Genomic DNA, 12,964 nt, shown 5'->3' on the forward strand with positions numbered 1-12,964 from the left:
TTATGTAATTATGAAAAAATATGTTGCATGCTTGATTTTAAGAAACATTTACGTATATGCATGGTTTTATTAAGTGATGGATATAATGATATGTTTTGAAGGATGAGTGTTGGTTGTGACTAATACGATGACACGATGACATGTAAGGCCAATGATTAGTGGAAGGGTAATCCGGTCGATGATCTCCCCGCAGTTGGGTACCATGGTTACACGTAGATGGATCCATCGACTGACACGATGATACGAAAATCACAACTAATGAACGTAGTTCAAAATAAGTAAAACGAACACGTATATATTGATATGATGTGATAGATTATGAAAATATTTATGTTTCGACAGGTTATGATTATGCATGCGTCTTTTACGATCGTGAAATTTATTTTTATTACAATACTTTTAACTGTTGCTTGTTATGTATATGTACTTGCTATAACGTTATATCTGTGTTGAGTTTTTAGACTCACTAGGTGTGAATGATGCAGGTGAGCATATTGATCAGGAGATTGGAGGTGCCGAAGACTGAGTAGGCAGAGGTGGATGTGCGAACACGAACCTGAGGACCTTATTTCTTCCGCACATCATGTTTATGATATAGGAGGGATTTGGATATTTTCATACTCGTTCTTTTAATATGATGTTGGTTATCAAGAGTTTCACATGTTGCTTCTTTGATTTATTTTTAAAATGTAAGCTTGGGGATGCCGATTTGTCATGTATTTTAACTGCAGTATTTTACGTGTTAGTCGATTAATGATATTTAAAAAAAAATGTTAATTTTCTGCAGTATGACATGCATGCATTTAAATATAAATTTCGAGTAGTAGCTGTTAAAAAATAATAATTCTAGTAGTATTTTAAATAGTAGACGTTTCACACCTCGTACTCTCCCTCCACATATAAGAATAAAGATCAGTTAGATGAGAATGAGTAAGCCATATTTTGGGGCTGGTGACGAAAGACCACTTCTAGATCAAACCTATTTGAATTCTGTTTTGTTAAGTTATAATTCGCTTCCACATTTCGTTTAAGTTTTAATCATATTGTAAAGACATTGACATGGTTTATGATATAGATTGGTTTTGATAAAATTTGTACTATATGACTTGTTGTTTACAATTGTGTGATTGTTAAATAATGAGTATGTCAATACGTCTTGGTCTCGGAACATGACAGATAAGAAATTGGAGCCCATTTTAGGTTTTTTTTTTAAACAGGTTATTAATATACATAATTTTCAATGTACTAAGTTTGATTTTTGGTTAGGGATTTTCTTAAAGCATACCTACCTAGTATTATAGATAGTATGTATTGAACTGTATCATACTTTTTTGATGTATACCTAGCTACCATGTTAAATTGCCTTCTTTTTTTAAAATTTTTTTAAAAAGCTACCTTCTTAAATTAATATTTGTGTACTATGCAATTTGAACATATATTATTTAACAACTTGCATACTGACCGGCTCGGAAAGCAATACAAATCTAATGTCAACCCTTCAGAAGTAAAGAAAACAGAACTAATCAAACTCATCAACGACTAAACAAAGTTTATCGATGGCTGAGAAATTGGTCGACGCTACCGTTCAAGTTGTGGTGGAGAAGCTGCTTGCTGTTGCTGCAGAAGAGATCGGTCTCGTTTTGGGTTTCAAGAATGAACTGAAAACGCTGGAAAAGTCATTGAAAATGATCCAGGCATTCTTGCATGATGCATCAAAGCGGCATATCGAAGACGATCAAGCCGTGAAGCAGTGGCTGCAGAATCTGGAGGATGTCGCCTATGAAGTGGACAACTTGCTGGACGAGTTCAATTACGAGCTGATTCGTGGTAAGGTTGAGATCCAGGGTCCAATGAAGCGAAAGGTATGGTCCTCCTTGTCATCATTCTTCAATCCTTTGGCTTCTCGTAGAACAATGGGCAGTAAAATAAATGATCTGAATATGAAACTGAAAAATATTAACGAAGAAGCCAGCTTGTATGGTCTTCAGATGAGAGTTGCCGCCGCCGCTGATTCTGTTCCTCTTGTGATGGAAACAAATTCCATTGCAGTTGATCCTATTTTTATTGGAAGAGATGATGTTGCATCTACTATAATTGATGGCGTGATCAAGTCCAGCAATGAAGTAGTGGTCTCAGTGGTTCCCATTGTCGGGATGGGAGGGCTGGGAAAGACGACTCTAGCTCGGAATATTTTCAATCATCCAAGTATAGAGAAGCATTTTAATACAAGGATTTGGGTCAGTCTGTCAAAAAATATTGACAACAAAAGTTTATTTGTGAAAATCTTGGGATCCTTGTCCAACGGATCTGTTCAGGTATCACCGTCGGACGAAGCTGTCTTGAGACAGCTTCGATCTAAGCTGAAAGATGCAAGATATTTGCTAGTACTTGATGATTATCTGAATGAAAACACACAAGAATGGGACAACTTCATGAGTTGCATACTGGGAATCAGCTCAAACAAAGGAAATTTCATATTCGTTACCACACGAAATCGAAATGTGGCGTCAATTGTGACAACGCAGGCTGTTCATTCTTTACAAGGTTTATTGGATGATGAGTGCTGGTCAATAATTAAGGCAAGAGCTTTTCCTAGCGAACAAGTGCCTAAAGATTTTGATACTATTGGTATGGAGATTGCTCGTAGATGTCAAGGACTGCCATTAGCAGCCAATGTTATCGGGGGAAGTTTACGAGGGAGGGGAATGGATGGTTGGACATCGTTTCTAAATGAAAGTGGGTCAGCAATGTCCAATCCAAATGATAATTTTGTGTTGCGAGTATTAAATATCAGCTTTGATCGATTACCATCTTCATTGCTTAAAAAATGTTTTGCATATTGTTCCATCTTTGGCAAAGGAGAAGAACTATGGAGAGAACGATTGATTCAACTTTGGATGGCAGAAGGATTTCTTTTCGGAACTGATGAACATATGGAGAGTCTAGGTAACAATGTTTACAACATTTTGTTGCAAAACTTTTTCCTACACGAGGCAGTAAATGATGAGTACGGCAGAACCAAGTACAGCAAGATGCACGATCTTGTTCACGACCTATCGTGTTTGGTTGCGAAGGCAGACCCTTTTAGTGTTAATGACAATAGTCCTCAAGTAAGATATCTGGCGGTTGTTGATGAAAAACCAAAGATCAGGGAGGAGCAAGCGATTTATTTGCGAACTTTGTTAGTGAGAGGAGGCAGGGGTGAGCTCATTAATGATATTTTCCAAGATTGCAAATTCTTTCGAGTTCTTGATCTAGAACGGGCAGATATTGATGAATTGACAAGTTCAATAGACAAATTGATACATTTAAGATTTCTGGATTTGTCTTTCACTAAAATAAAAACTTTACCGGATTCTGTTTGTAAACTTTTCAATTTGCAAACTATAAGGCTCACTGGTTGCTTTCTACGGAGTGAGCTTCCAGATCAGCTGAAGTTTTTAATTGGGTTGAGACACCTTGTTTTGGAGTCCATTATATCATTCGACCGGATGCCATTTGAAATCGGGAAGCTGACTTCTCTTAGAACGTTAATCTCGTTTATTGTGTGTGACGAGGAAGGACGTCGAATTGATGAACTGGGATGCTTAAAGAATCTACAGGGAAAACTTGAGATACTCAATCTTGACAAAGTGAGAGGTAAAGAAGAGGCCTTGAGAGCATGTTTATCTGAGAAGAAATGTATAGAAAGATTGGAGTTTGTGTGGAGTAAACCATCAAGGGAAGGCAACAACAATGATTCTGAAGTTCTGGAAGGCCTCCAACCTCATCCAAATTTAAATGATTTAACCATTAGAAATTTCGGGGGAGATCACTTTCCATCATGGACCATGAAGATGATAGTCGAACAGGGCATTGCTCTCCACAAGCTCATCAAAGTTGTCCTGATAAATTGTAAAAAGTGCCAAGAAATCCCAACACTTGGCCATCTACCACTTCTCAAGATCTTGGAGGTGCAAAGACTTGAAAACGTGAGATCAATAGGTCCGTCATTTTACATTCCTCACCAGTACTACAAAGATGCATGGTGCAAATACGGCGAGCCATTTCCAGCACTCGAACAATTAACATTGTCGGGAATGGAAAATCTTAGAGAGTGGGTTGAAGCACCGAATACGGGGTCAACAGCCTTCCCCAGGCTTGAATATCTGCATATTACTGACTGCCGCAATATGTTGACAGCTCCGAGTCATGATTTTCCATCTCTTAAAAAATTGTTCATTTCTCATGTAGACAACGAAGTTCCATTAGCAAAGATATGCAGTAAATTAAGCTCCCTCACGAAACTGATCATCGAAGGCAATTCAAATCTCACCTCTCTTCCTGACATGCTTTTCTACAACAACCAAAGTCTCCAGGAATTTCAGATATACAACTGTGAGAACCTGACACAACTCGAACTCTCGGGTATCCCCAAGTCTCTTTGCAGTTTAGAAATATATAGGTGCTCTAATCTTGCCTCAATTCAAAATCTGAATGGCCTCACTTCTCTTCGACTATTGGATATCTCAGGATGCGAGAAGCTGACGGAGGTGCCGAGTGACATGCTAGAGTCATGCACGTCGCTTGAGTATTTGGATATTTCTTCATGTCCAAATCTGAGGAGTTTATCCATCGGAGTAAATTGCCTTAACAATCTGAAAGGATTGCGAATTGGTCCTGTCTCAGAAGAAACTTGGTTGAATGAAACTCTCAAAGGCCTACGTCAACTTCGTAGTTTAGCATTATATGGAAGTCCTAATTGGAGGTCTCTCCCAGATCAGCTGCAGCATCTCACAGCTCTGGATTCTTTACAATTGTATGACTTTGGAATGGAAGCTTTGCCCAAATGGTTTTCCAACATGTCGTCTCTCGAATGGTTATCATTTTGTGATTGCAAGAAGCTGAGGTTTGAGGAGACATTCAATCAGAGCGGCAAGGTCGACCGTTCTAGATGGCCCGAGATTGCTCATATCCCCAATGTTATTGTGGATTACAAACAAATTCAGTTTTCTTGATGAAATATGTTAGATACTCTGTCGGAACATTATTTGCTCTTCTACTTTTGTTTTGTTTTGTGATAAAAATCATGTTTCGTGCTGTCATCTAAAATGTGAATTGTAATGCCATTTTTTTAATATAGTGGAAACTCGTCGCTGCTGCAATTGGTGTGCGCTAAATAAATCTCCGAACTAATGCAATAGCCGGCAAACCACAGTGATCAAGCATTGTGTGTCGTACGAAAAAGTATTGTTAGAAACAATCAACTCATAACTATTGGTCAAATGTTCATCTACCCGACTAACTCGGATGCTCATTGGGGGCTATAATACCATTATTAGCAACACTTCGTTAGTATTTTGAGTTCTAAATTTTACTTCTTGGTAGTATTTGCTAATCGACCGTATATATCATATATGTGGAAATCGGGAAGTCTATTATGTATTTAGTCATATAAGTATTCAATTTTGAGTTTTACTTATGTAAGTTATGTTGTGTTTTGATTTTTAGTCATTCTTTCACGGAATACTGACATAACATCAGAGAATACCGGACGCTACGTCAGCACTTAATTGAAAAAAAGAACAAAAACGAAACATACCAAATTTATAAGGCCAAAAACAAAAATTGAATACTTACAAGACTAAAATATAAAGAAAAAACTTACAAGGAAAAACCAAAACATAACCCAACTTTTAGAAGACTAAAATATAAAGAAAAACTTACAAGGAAAAACCAAAACATAACCAACTTTTAGAAGACTAAAATATAAAGAAAAACTTACAAGGAAAAACCAAAACATAACCCAACATACAACTTTTGCCCAAAAGTGTTGAAAAATACCACAGTCGGCTAACATGGATCGAGCTGCTTCTTCTAGGGTTATGTTCTTTCTTTCTACAACACGATTTTGCTGAGGTAATCTTGTAGCTGAGATCTCATGTTTGATTCCATTATCATCCAGATAAGTTGTAAGAAGTTTATTGGTAAATTCAGTTTCTCTTTCACTCCTTATTCTACCAACCAGTAAAGTTTTCTCATTCTTAAAACGCTTTAGGATCTTGATAAAATGAGCACTAGTCTGATATTTTGAATTCAAGAAGACAAACTAATTTAACTTGAAAAATCATCAAAAATTACAAAAGTATACTTCATGCCTCCTAAGCTCATCAATGTTATTGGACTGAACATGTCCAGATGTAGAAGTTCCAAGCATCGACCTGAAGCATTACATCATTTGTTCTTGATTGTTGGTGTCACGCCCCGAAAGCGAGACGTACCATCTGCGTTGTTTATCAATTTAAAAACATAGAACAACAAGCCACGTAGTACATCAAATAACCGAAAACTAGTCTATTACATAAATCAATAATCGTCTTTACAATGCGATTAATCGAAATGTGGAAGTGTAAAAAAACGGGATAAGATAACTATAAGACAGAATAACAAGACTGGTCTTGAAAATATTCTTGTTCTTTATCTTCTTTTTGTTCATCGTTCTTATCTGGGGTGTGAATGTAAGGGGTGAGTATTTGGAGAAATACTCAGTAAATGAAGGTCCATCATGCATAACAAATATCGATAGTATAATTATACGAATACGTTATCATAATTTCAATAATAAGCATGTTGAATCGAATATGAACAAAATACAAACATAGCACTGAAAATCATCACATTTTCATGGTTTACTGATCAGTCCCCTATATGTTACTCTTCTAAGGGGTGAGGCCAAATGAACGGTTATTATATCCCACCGCATCAGGGCCTAAACAAAACATATCAAATATGAATTTCCTTACCATTTCTAATTCGAATCATTACAGCGCATTTCAAATATTTCAAACATGCTTTCAGATATTATAACTAATATCCAACAACAACTTGTTCAAGAATGTTCATAACAAATAGAAACGAATATACCATGCCGATCTTATTTCAAAAAATATACATAACGTATTTTTAAGCAAATGTGGACATACTTACGAAGAACTAGTATGTCGATATATATATATATATATATATATATATATATATATATATATATATATATATATATATATATCAAGTAGTACGCTTATGAAATGCAAGTGTACGTAAGAATATAGAAAAAACCCACTTACCTGAAAGATTGTTCCGAAAATCTTGGAATGAACAAGTTAGAGCTTGATACTGAAAAACCAGTCACCTTGCAAAATTTTTTGCGCCTAATTGAATCGTTGGATTGATCTGAATTTTGGATATGTTACTCAAAAAACTTGTAGATATATTCTGAACGGTTGAGATCGGATTTGGACGTGTAAAACAACGACCAAAACTTTCTGAAATTGGGCAGAAATTTTGGTATCAGAAAATTGCAACTTTTGGAGAGAAATTTTGACGTTGTTTTGGTGTGATTCCGCTCATTCCTTTGCCTTTATTTATAAGCACCAATGTGACTTTAGGTCTTCCCTCACCATTCCAAAGGTTGCATGGTTTATGGAATGTAATGACCAATGTGACTTTAGGCCTTCCCCCTCCATGTCAAATGTTGCATGTAATTTATTCTCCTCCATGACATAAATTATCTTCAATGAAAAACTAAAATCAACTTGGTATTTTGTCTCTTTGAATAGTAAAATTTTGGGTCTTCACAGTTGGTCTGAGAATTTGATAAAAACCTGATTTCAAATCAAAAGATGAAAATATTTTTCTTTTAAATAATCTATTTAATAAATCTCTTTTATTTGGTAATAGTTGTTTTATCTTTCTTAATGTTTTATTAAATGTTTTATAATTTATAAAGTCTAGGAGCTCTTATTTCTAATTCAACTGCATTTCTACATAAAATGATGGGCAACTGTAATGACTACTATTGGGTCTAATTAGTTCTTTTTAAGAAACTTATCATTCTTTACAATATCTTAAAAGTTTGGGCCCATAGCAATTGACCTTGATTTTGTAGGAATAATATCATTAGTAAAATCATTTGTGTAAGGAAAACTTACTTGATATTTTTTCATATTCCAAAAAGTATTAGGAACCTCTGCATATATTTCATTAGATATGTTTTCTGGAATAATTTATACTTTTTTTTAATATTTTTAAAAAGAATTTCATCTTTTAATGAATTAACAAAATTTTCTTTGTTAGTTACTATTTTTTGTAAAATATTAATAGATTTTTTCTATAGGTATTGTTGTAAAAGGAAAAAACACATCATGTCATTTAATGTTGGTATATGATCCTTTTTCATTAATCTTATTAATAGGAAATAACATTTAGAAAAAAAATATTTATAATCTAATAGGGGTAGAAATATTTTTAATAAAAATAAAAATAATACTTAAACAAATTCCTTAATTACATATTAACACATGAGACAATTTGTAATTAACTATAAGCAGTTGCTTATTAGCGGCTGTTATGAATTGAGTAGTTTTCTTTTATACTATTTAGAAGGAACAATTCTTTCAATGATACATGCAATTCACATGAGCTCTTGTATCAAAGAGTGCCTCTATAGTAATTGTAATTTTTTTATTAATAATAAGTTTTACTTTTGAGTACTACTTTTGAGATACAATTGGATCAATTTTATTGATCCATATCATTTGATTTATCTCTTTTCTTCTTTTGATAAAGCATCTTTTTCACTTTTTTCTTCTTCTTCATCCGAAATAGAATAATTTTCCCAAATATGTTTATTATTGATACAAAGAGTATTTATCTTTTTTTCTAAATTTTATTTCAGATAGAAATAGTAGGTTCTCTTTCTTTTTGTTTTACTTTTTCTAATATTTTATTATAAAAATATAATTCGTATTCTTGTAATGTATTTTGTGCAAGTCTAGTAAGCTTTTGATTTGTCATATTGAAGTAATACTCTATAGCTTTTCCTTTCTTTCTATAAGATATTTTATTTGATTTATAAGATCTAAAATGAAAGTTTCTTTATTTTATATAACATTTATTTCTAATCCCATAAAACTTATGAGACATGTGTCAAAATCACAATCTGGATCACAAATTTTAGCTTCTGATGTTTCAGATTCATTATTAGAATTTTCAGATAATTCATCATCAATAAAATTGATATAAGTGTCTTTACTTTAAATTTAAATCTTTATTTAGAAAAATATATATTAAGGATTCTTTTAAATCAGTTTCTATATTAAGATTATTAACATTTTTCTTAACATAACACTTATTAGCGTTATGTTCTATTTTTCCACATTTTCGACTTACTGAAACTTTATTTTGATTAATATTTTTTATAATCTATTTAGACATTTTCTGAAATATTTTTTTGTTTTATTTTTATCTTTAGAATAATATTTTTTCTTTTTAAAAGAAAATTTTCTTTTTTTCTTTTTCCTTTTTATGATATTGTATTGGTTAAAAACCTATTTGTTCACAAAAATATCCTATAATATTTTTTTTGCATATCAAGTTGTCTTTTTAATTTGATGTCATTACATAAAGTTGTTCCTTTTGTAGTTATTTCTACAGATAAATCTCCGTAAGTAAGTGAATTCAAATCTATAGAATTTTTTAGGGTTTTGGATTTTAATTTATTTTTAACTCTCTCTGAAAAAAGAACAGAAAGTCCTGAAATAAATTTTTCTTTCCAAAAATTTTCATTACAATAATTTCTGATTAAAATTTTTGTCATAAAAACATCTTTATATTATATGAATTCAGATAAGATTGGATATTTTAAATTCTTCAATTGTGAGATATATGTAACTGAAGCTAACTGACTCCAATAAAATTAGATAATATAGTGTAAATAAGTGTTTTTTGCAACATCGGATTCCTCTCTTCCCATAGAATCAATTATAGCAGAGCTAATAATTTTATTTTTTGCTTCTTTGGGCAAATAAAAATCCCGCCAACCTTGAAGTTGGCCAGATGGCTTGAGAAATTTGTCTATCATTATTATATTTTATTTTATTAGCAGAAGAATACATTAAAAAAAATTTAATAACAGTTTTTATAAAATATTCAGATTTTTTATCTATATTCCATTCATAATAGTTTCTCCATTAAATTGAACATATTTTTTCTTTTCTTCAATTTGAAGATAATTTGGTGTTGTGTTTTTTATTTATAAAAAACGTTTTACAATTGACACCTTATGCATTTTATTAATTTGCATTTCTTCATCAGAAGATCTCAAAAACTTTTTGAACTGTTCATTTTTAGTTATTACTCAGAACATAACCCTTTTCTTTTATATTAATTTTTTGTATTATATTTATTAATCCTTCCATAAAATCTTCATCTTTTTAAGAGCTTAAAATAAAATGTTCTTTTTTAAGATTAGGAGGTGGTTTTATCATTAATGTTTTGAAGATTCTCCACCAAAGGTTTGTTGGAACATTTCATGTTCTCAATCATGATTTTGATGTTAATAAAAGTTGTTATTTTGTTTCTAATAAATTTATCTAAGTGCGCAAAAAGCTACCGAGCCTAAACTGAAACTATCGAGACGCAAACTGAAAGAGCCACCTGATTGCTCAAACTGAACCAGTTCAACTGATTGTCCAGCTGATAGGTAGTTCAGCAGAAGACCTTCAGAAGCCCAACCAGTTGATGAAGACCTCAACTGATGAAGAGCCCAGCTGACCAATTCAACTGAGGCAGTGAAATCAGTTCAGCTGACGGGCCAATTGATTTCATCAAACCAGTTCAACTGACTAGTTCAGAACATCAGTTAGGAATCGACCTGTTTGCATCACACGACAAGCTTATCTAAGTGGAATCCAGCTGTGCGCATTACGGAAAACTATTGTCCAGTCAAAGGACAATAATGAGCGTTGCAGCAAAGCTTAAATTCAAGGCGTTCCAGAATGACTGTCAGAAAGGACAAGACACAAATATCGAGAAACGTATCCAACTGCAACATACAAATTTGATGAGTCTTGATGAACGGTCTCGTAGCATCTAGAAATAAAAAACAAGACCATCAACAAAAACATATAGGGAGTGTTTGGTTTGAGGGATAAGGTGAGTTTATTTTTTTTAACCCACCTTATCCCTTGTTTGGTACGCATGATTATTTAACCAGGTCAATCCCTCCTATGAATGATTAGGTTATATTAGGTGGGTTAAAATAACACCTCCTCACCCCCTAGGATTATTTATCCAACTCTTAATACCTCCTATTTTTCCAATTTTACCATTCTCTTATATTCAAACTCACCACCACTTCCCGCTACCGACCGCCGCCGCCACGACCACCGCCGGCCGACCACCGGCCGAACGCCGACGGACCGCCGTCCGTTGGCAGAGCACCGGCCGACCACCGATGCCGGCGCCGGCCGATTTTTCCAGCCGGTTGTTTCCGACCGCCGCCCTGTCAGCCGTTTCCGGCCGACCATTTTCGATAGGCCGGCCGCCAGCCGCCACCACCACTGTCGCCGTCGCCGCCGCGAAGGGGAAGGGAAATTTTGTCTTTTCATCAAAAAATTCAAATTTATCCTACACTTAAAAATCTTACCAAACATAATATTATTTTACACCATATATTACAATCCTACCACAATCATTTTTTTTATCATTTACATACTAATCATTAGTTTATCATATCCTTCCAACCAAACGTAGCCTATAGAGATATAGAAGTGTGTGAATAAGAAGGGCACGCTCAACTATTATCAGCTTACAAGAAGCAATCGGCACAGATTTGAGGGAACACTTCAAAGTGTTATCAGCTTAGATTAGAAGTACATTTTCCTCAGTGTGTGAGAACACTTTCGTATAAGTCCTCACATATACTAACACACCATCACTCACATAAACAAAAAAAGAGTGTATTGATAAGTTGAGTGAGTTTGCACAAAGACAATAAACTTGTGTATGTGGTCTTGAACACATAGACGTGAAATAAATGTTGGCTGAAAGGTGCTGACTTTAGTCTAGGCTAGGAGTTCAGTTAGAAGTAGCGTAAGTCCAAATTTGAGTGGGTTTGTACAAGGCATTGTATAAATCAAAGTCTTCTAATGGATTCTACCCAATGTGGTAGAAAGGGTAACATAGGAGCAGTTGAAGTCTCCGAACATCCATAAACATATCTTGTGTACTTAACTGTTTAACTATTGTTTCCAAACTAATTTGATCAGTTCGAGCTGTTATCAGTTCAGTTATCACCGTAACTGAACTGATACATGCAAGAACTGATCCCCCTCGTTTCAGTTATTCAGTTCACACAAAGTACGTAAAAAGCTTTCAACTTAATTAGCTCTCTTAATGAAAGATTAATTTGAGTATTTTTCGCTTGGTTTAAAACCAAACTCGATCTAATTCATCGATGTTTACATTCTTAGAACATGATCTATTGAAGCTCATGGAGAATATTGTGTGTGAAGCACCCTCGCAGGTTTTAGAACCGATCCTTCAAGGTTCTTGTTCAAACTTTGATATAATTTCTTCTATTCTAGATCTTGATTTCTTAAAGAATGTAAAGTAAGATTTATTTTGTCGTATAGTATGGTCAAAAGTCCCATTTCCTGGTTCTGATTTTATAGAATCTGCATAAATTTCTTTATTTCCTTTTTTAAACCATAGAGTAGTAAAAAAAGGATGAACTTCAAAATATTCTTCTCCTATTTCATGAACATATATTTTATATGTTGATTCAAGAATATTTATAAAGACTCGTATGAAAAAATTGGAAATTTTTTATTTATTCTAGGAAATATAATTTTTCCGTCCATTTGAAAAAAATATAAAGTTGATTTATTTATTTTAATCTATTCTTTATATCTTAAATAATATAACGATTGTTGTTTTGGTTTTAAGTAACCTAAAAACAATTTTTTCTTATTTTAATTTTAATTTTATTTAAATTTTTTTGAATAAGATTGTGTTAAGAAATTATTATTATACAAAATTTTGGTGATTGAAAAAATCAAAACAACATCTAACTGTTTCAGGAAAACAACCAAATTTATTTTATATAACAGGAACTCAATTGCCTACAGCTTGAAGAAGTTTCAAC

General features: G+C 33.4%; 1 protein-coding gene across 1 annotated transcript; it reads left to right on the forward strand.

Annotated features, from left to right (window-relative positions):
* Positions 1–1,528: 1,528 nt before the first annotated feature.
* LOC140832989 (putative disease resistance protein RGA3) lies at positions 1,529–5,097 on the forward strand. Its single transcript, XM_073197342.1, has 2 exons — positions 1,529–4,407; positions 4,513–5,097. The coding sequence occupies exons 1-2, from the start codon at positions 1,557–1,559 to the stop codon at positions 4,995–4,997; spliced, it is 3,336 nt and encodes a 1,111-aa protein (XP_073053443.1). The 5' UTR covers positions 1,529–1,556; the 3' UTR covers positions 4,998–5,097.
* The last annotated feature ends 7,867 nt before the right edge of the window (positions 5,098–12,964 follow it).

The sequence above is a fragment of the Primulina eburnea genome, chromosome 5, assembly GCF_022965805.1.
Source record: "Primulina eburnea isolate SZY01 chromosome 5, ASM2296580v1, whole genome shotgun sequence".
NCBI lineage: Eukaryota > Viridiplantae > Streptophyta > Magnoliopsida > Lamiales > Gesneriaceae > Primulina > Primulina eburnea.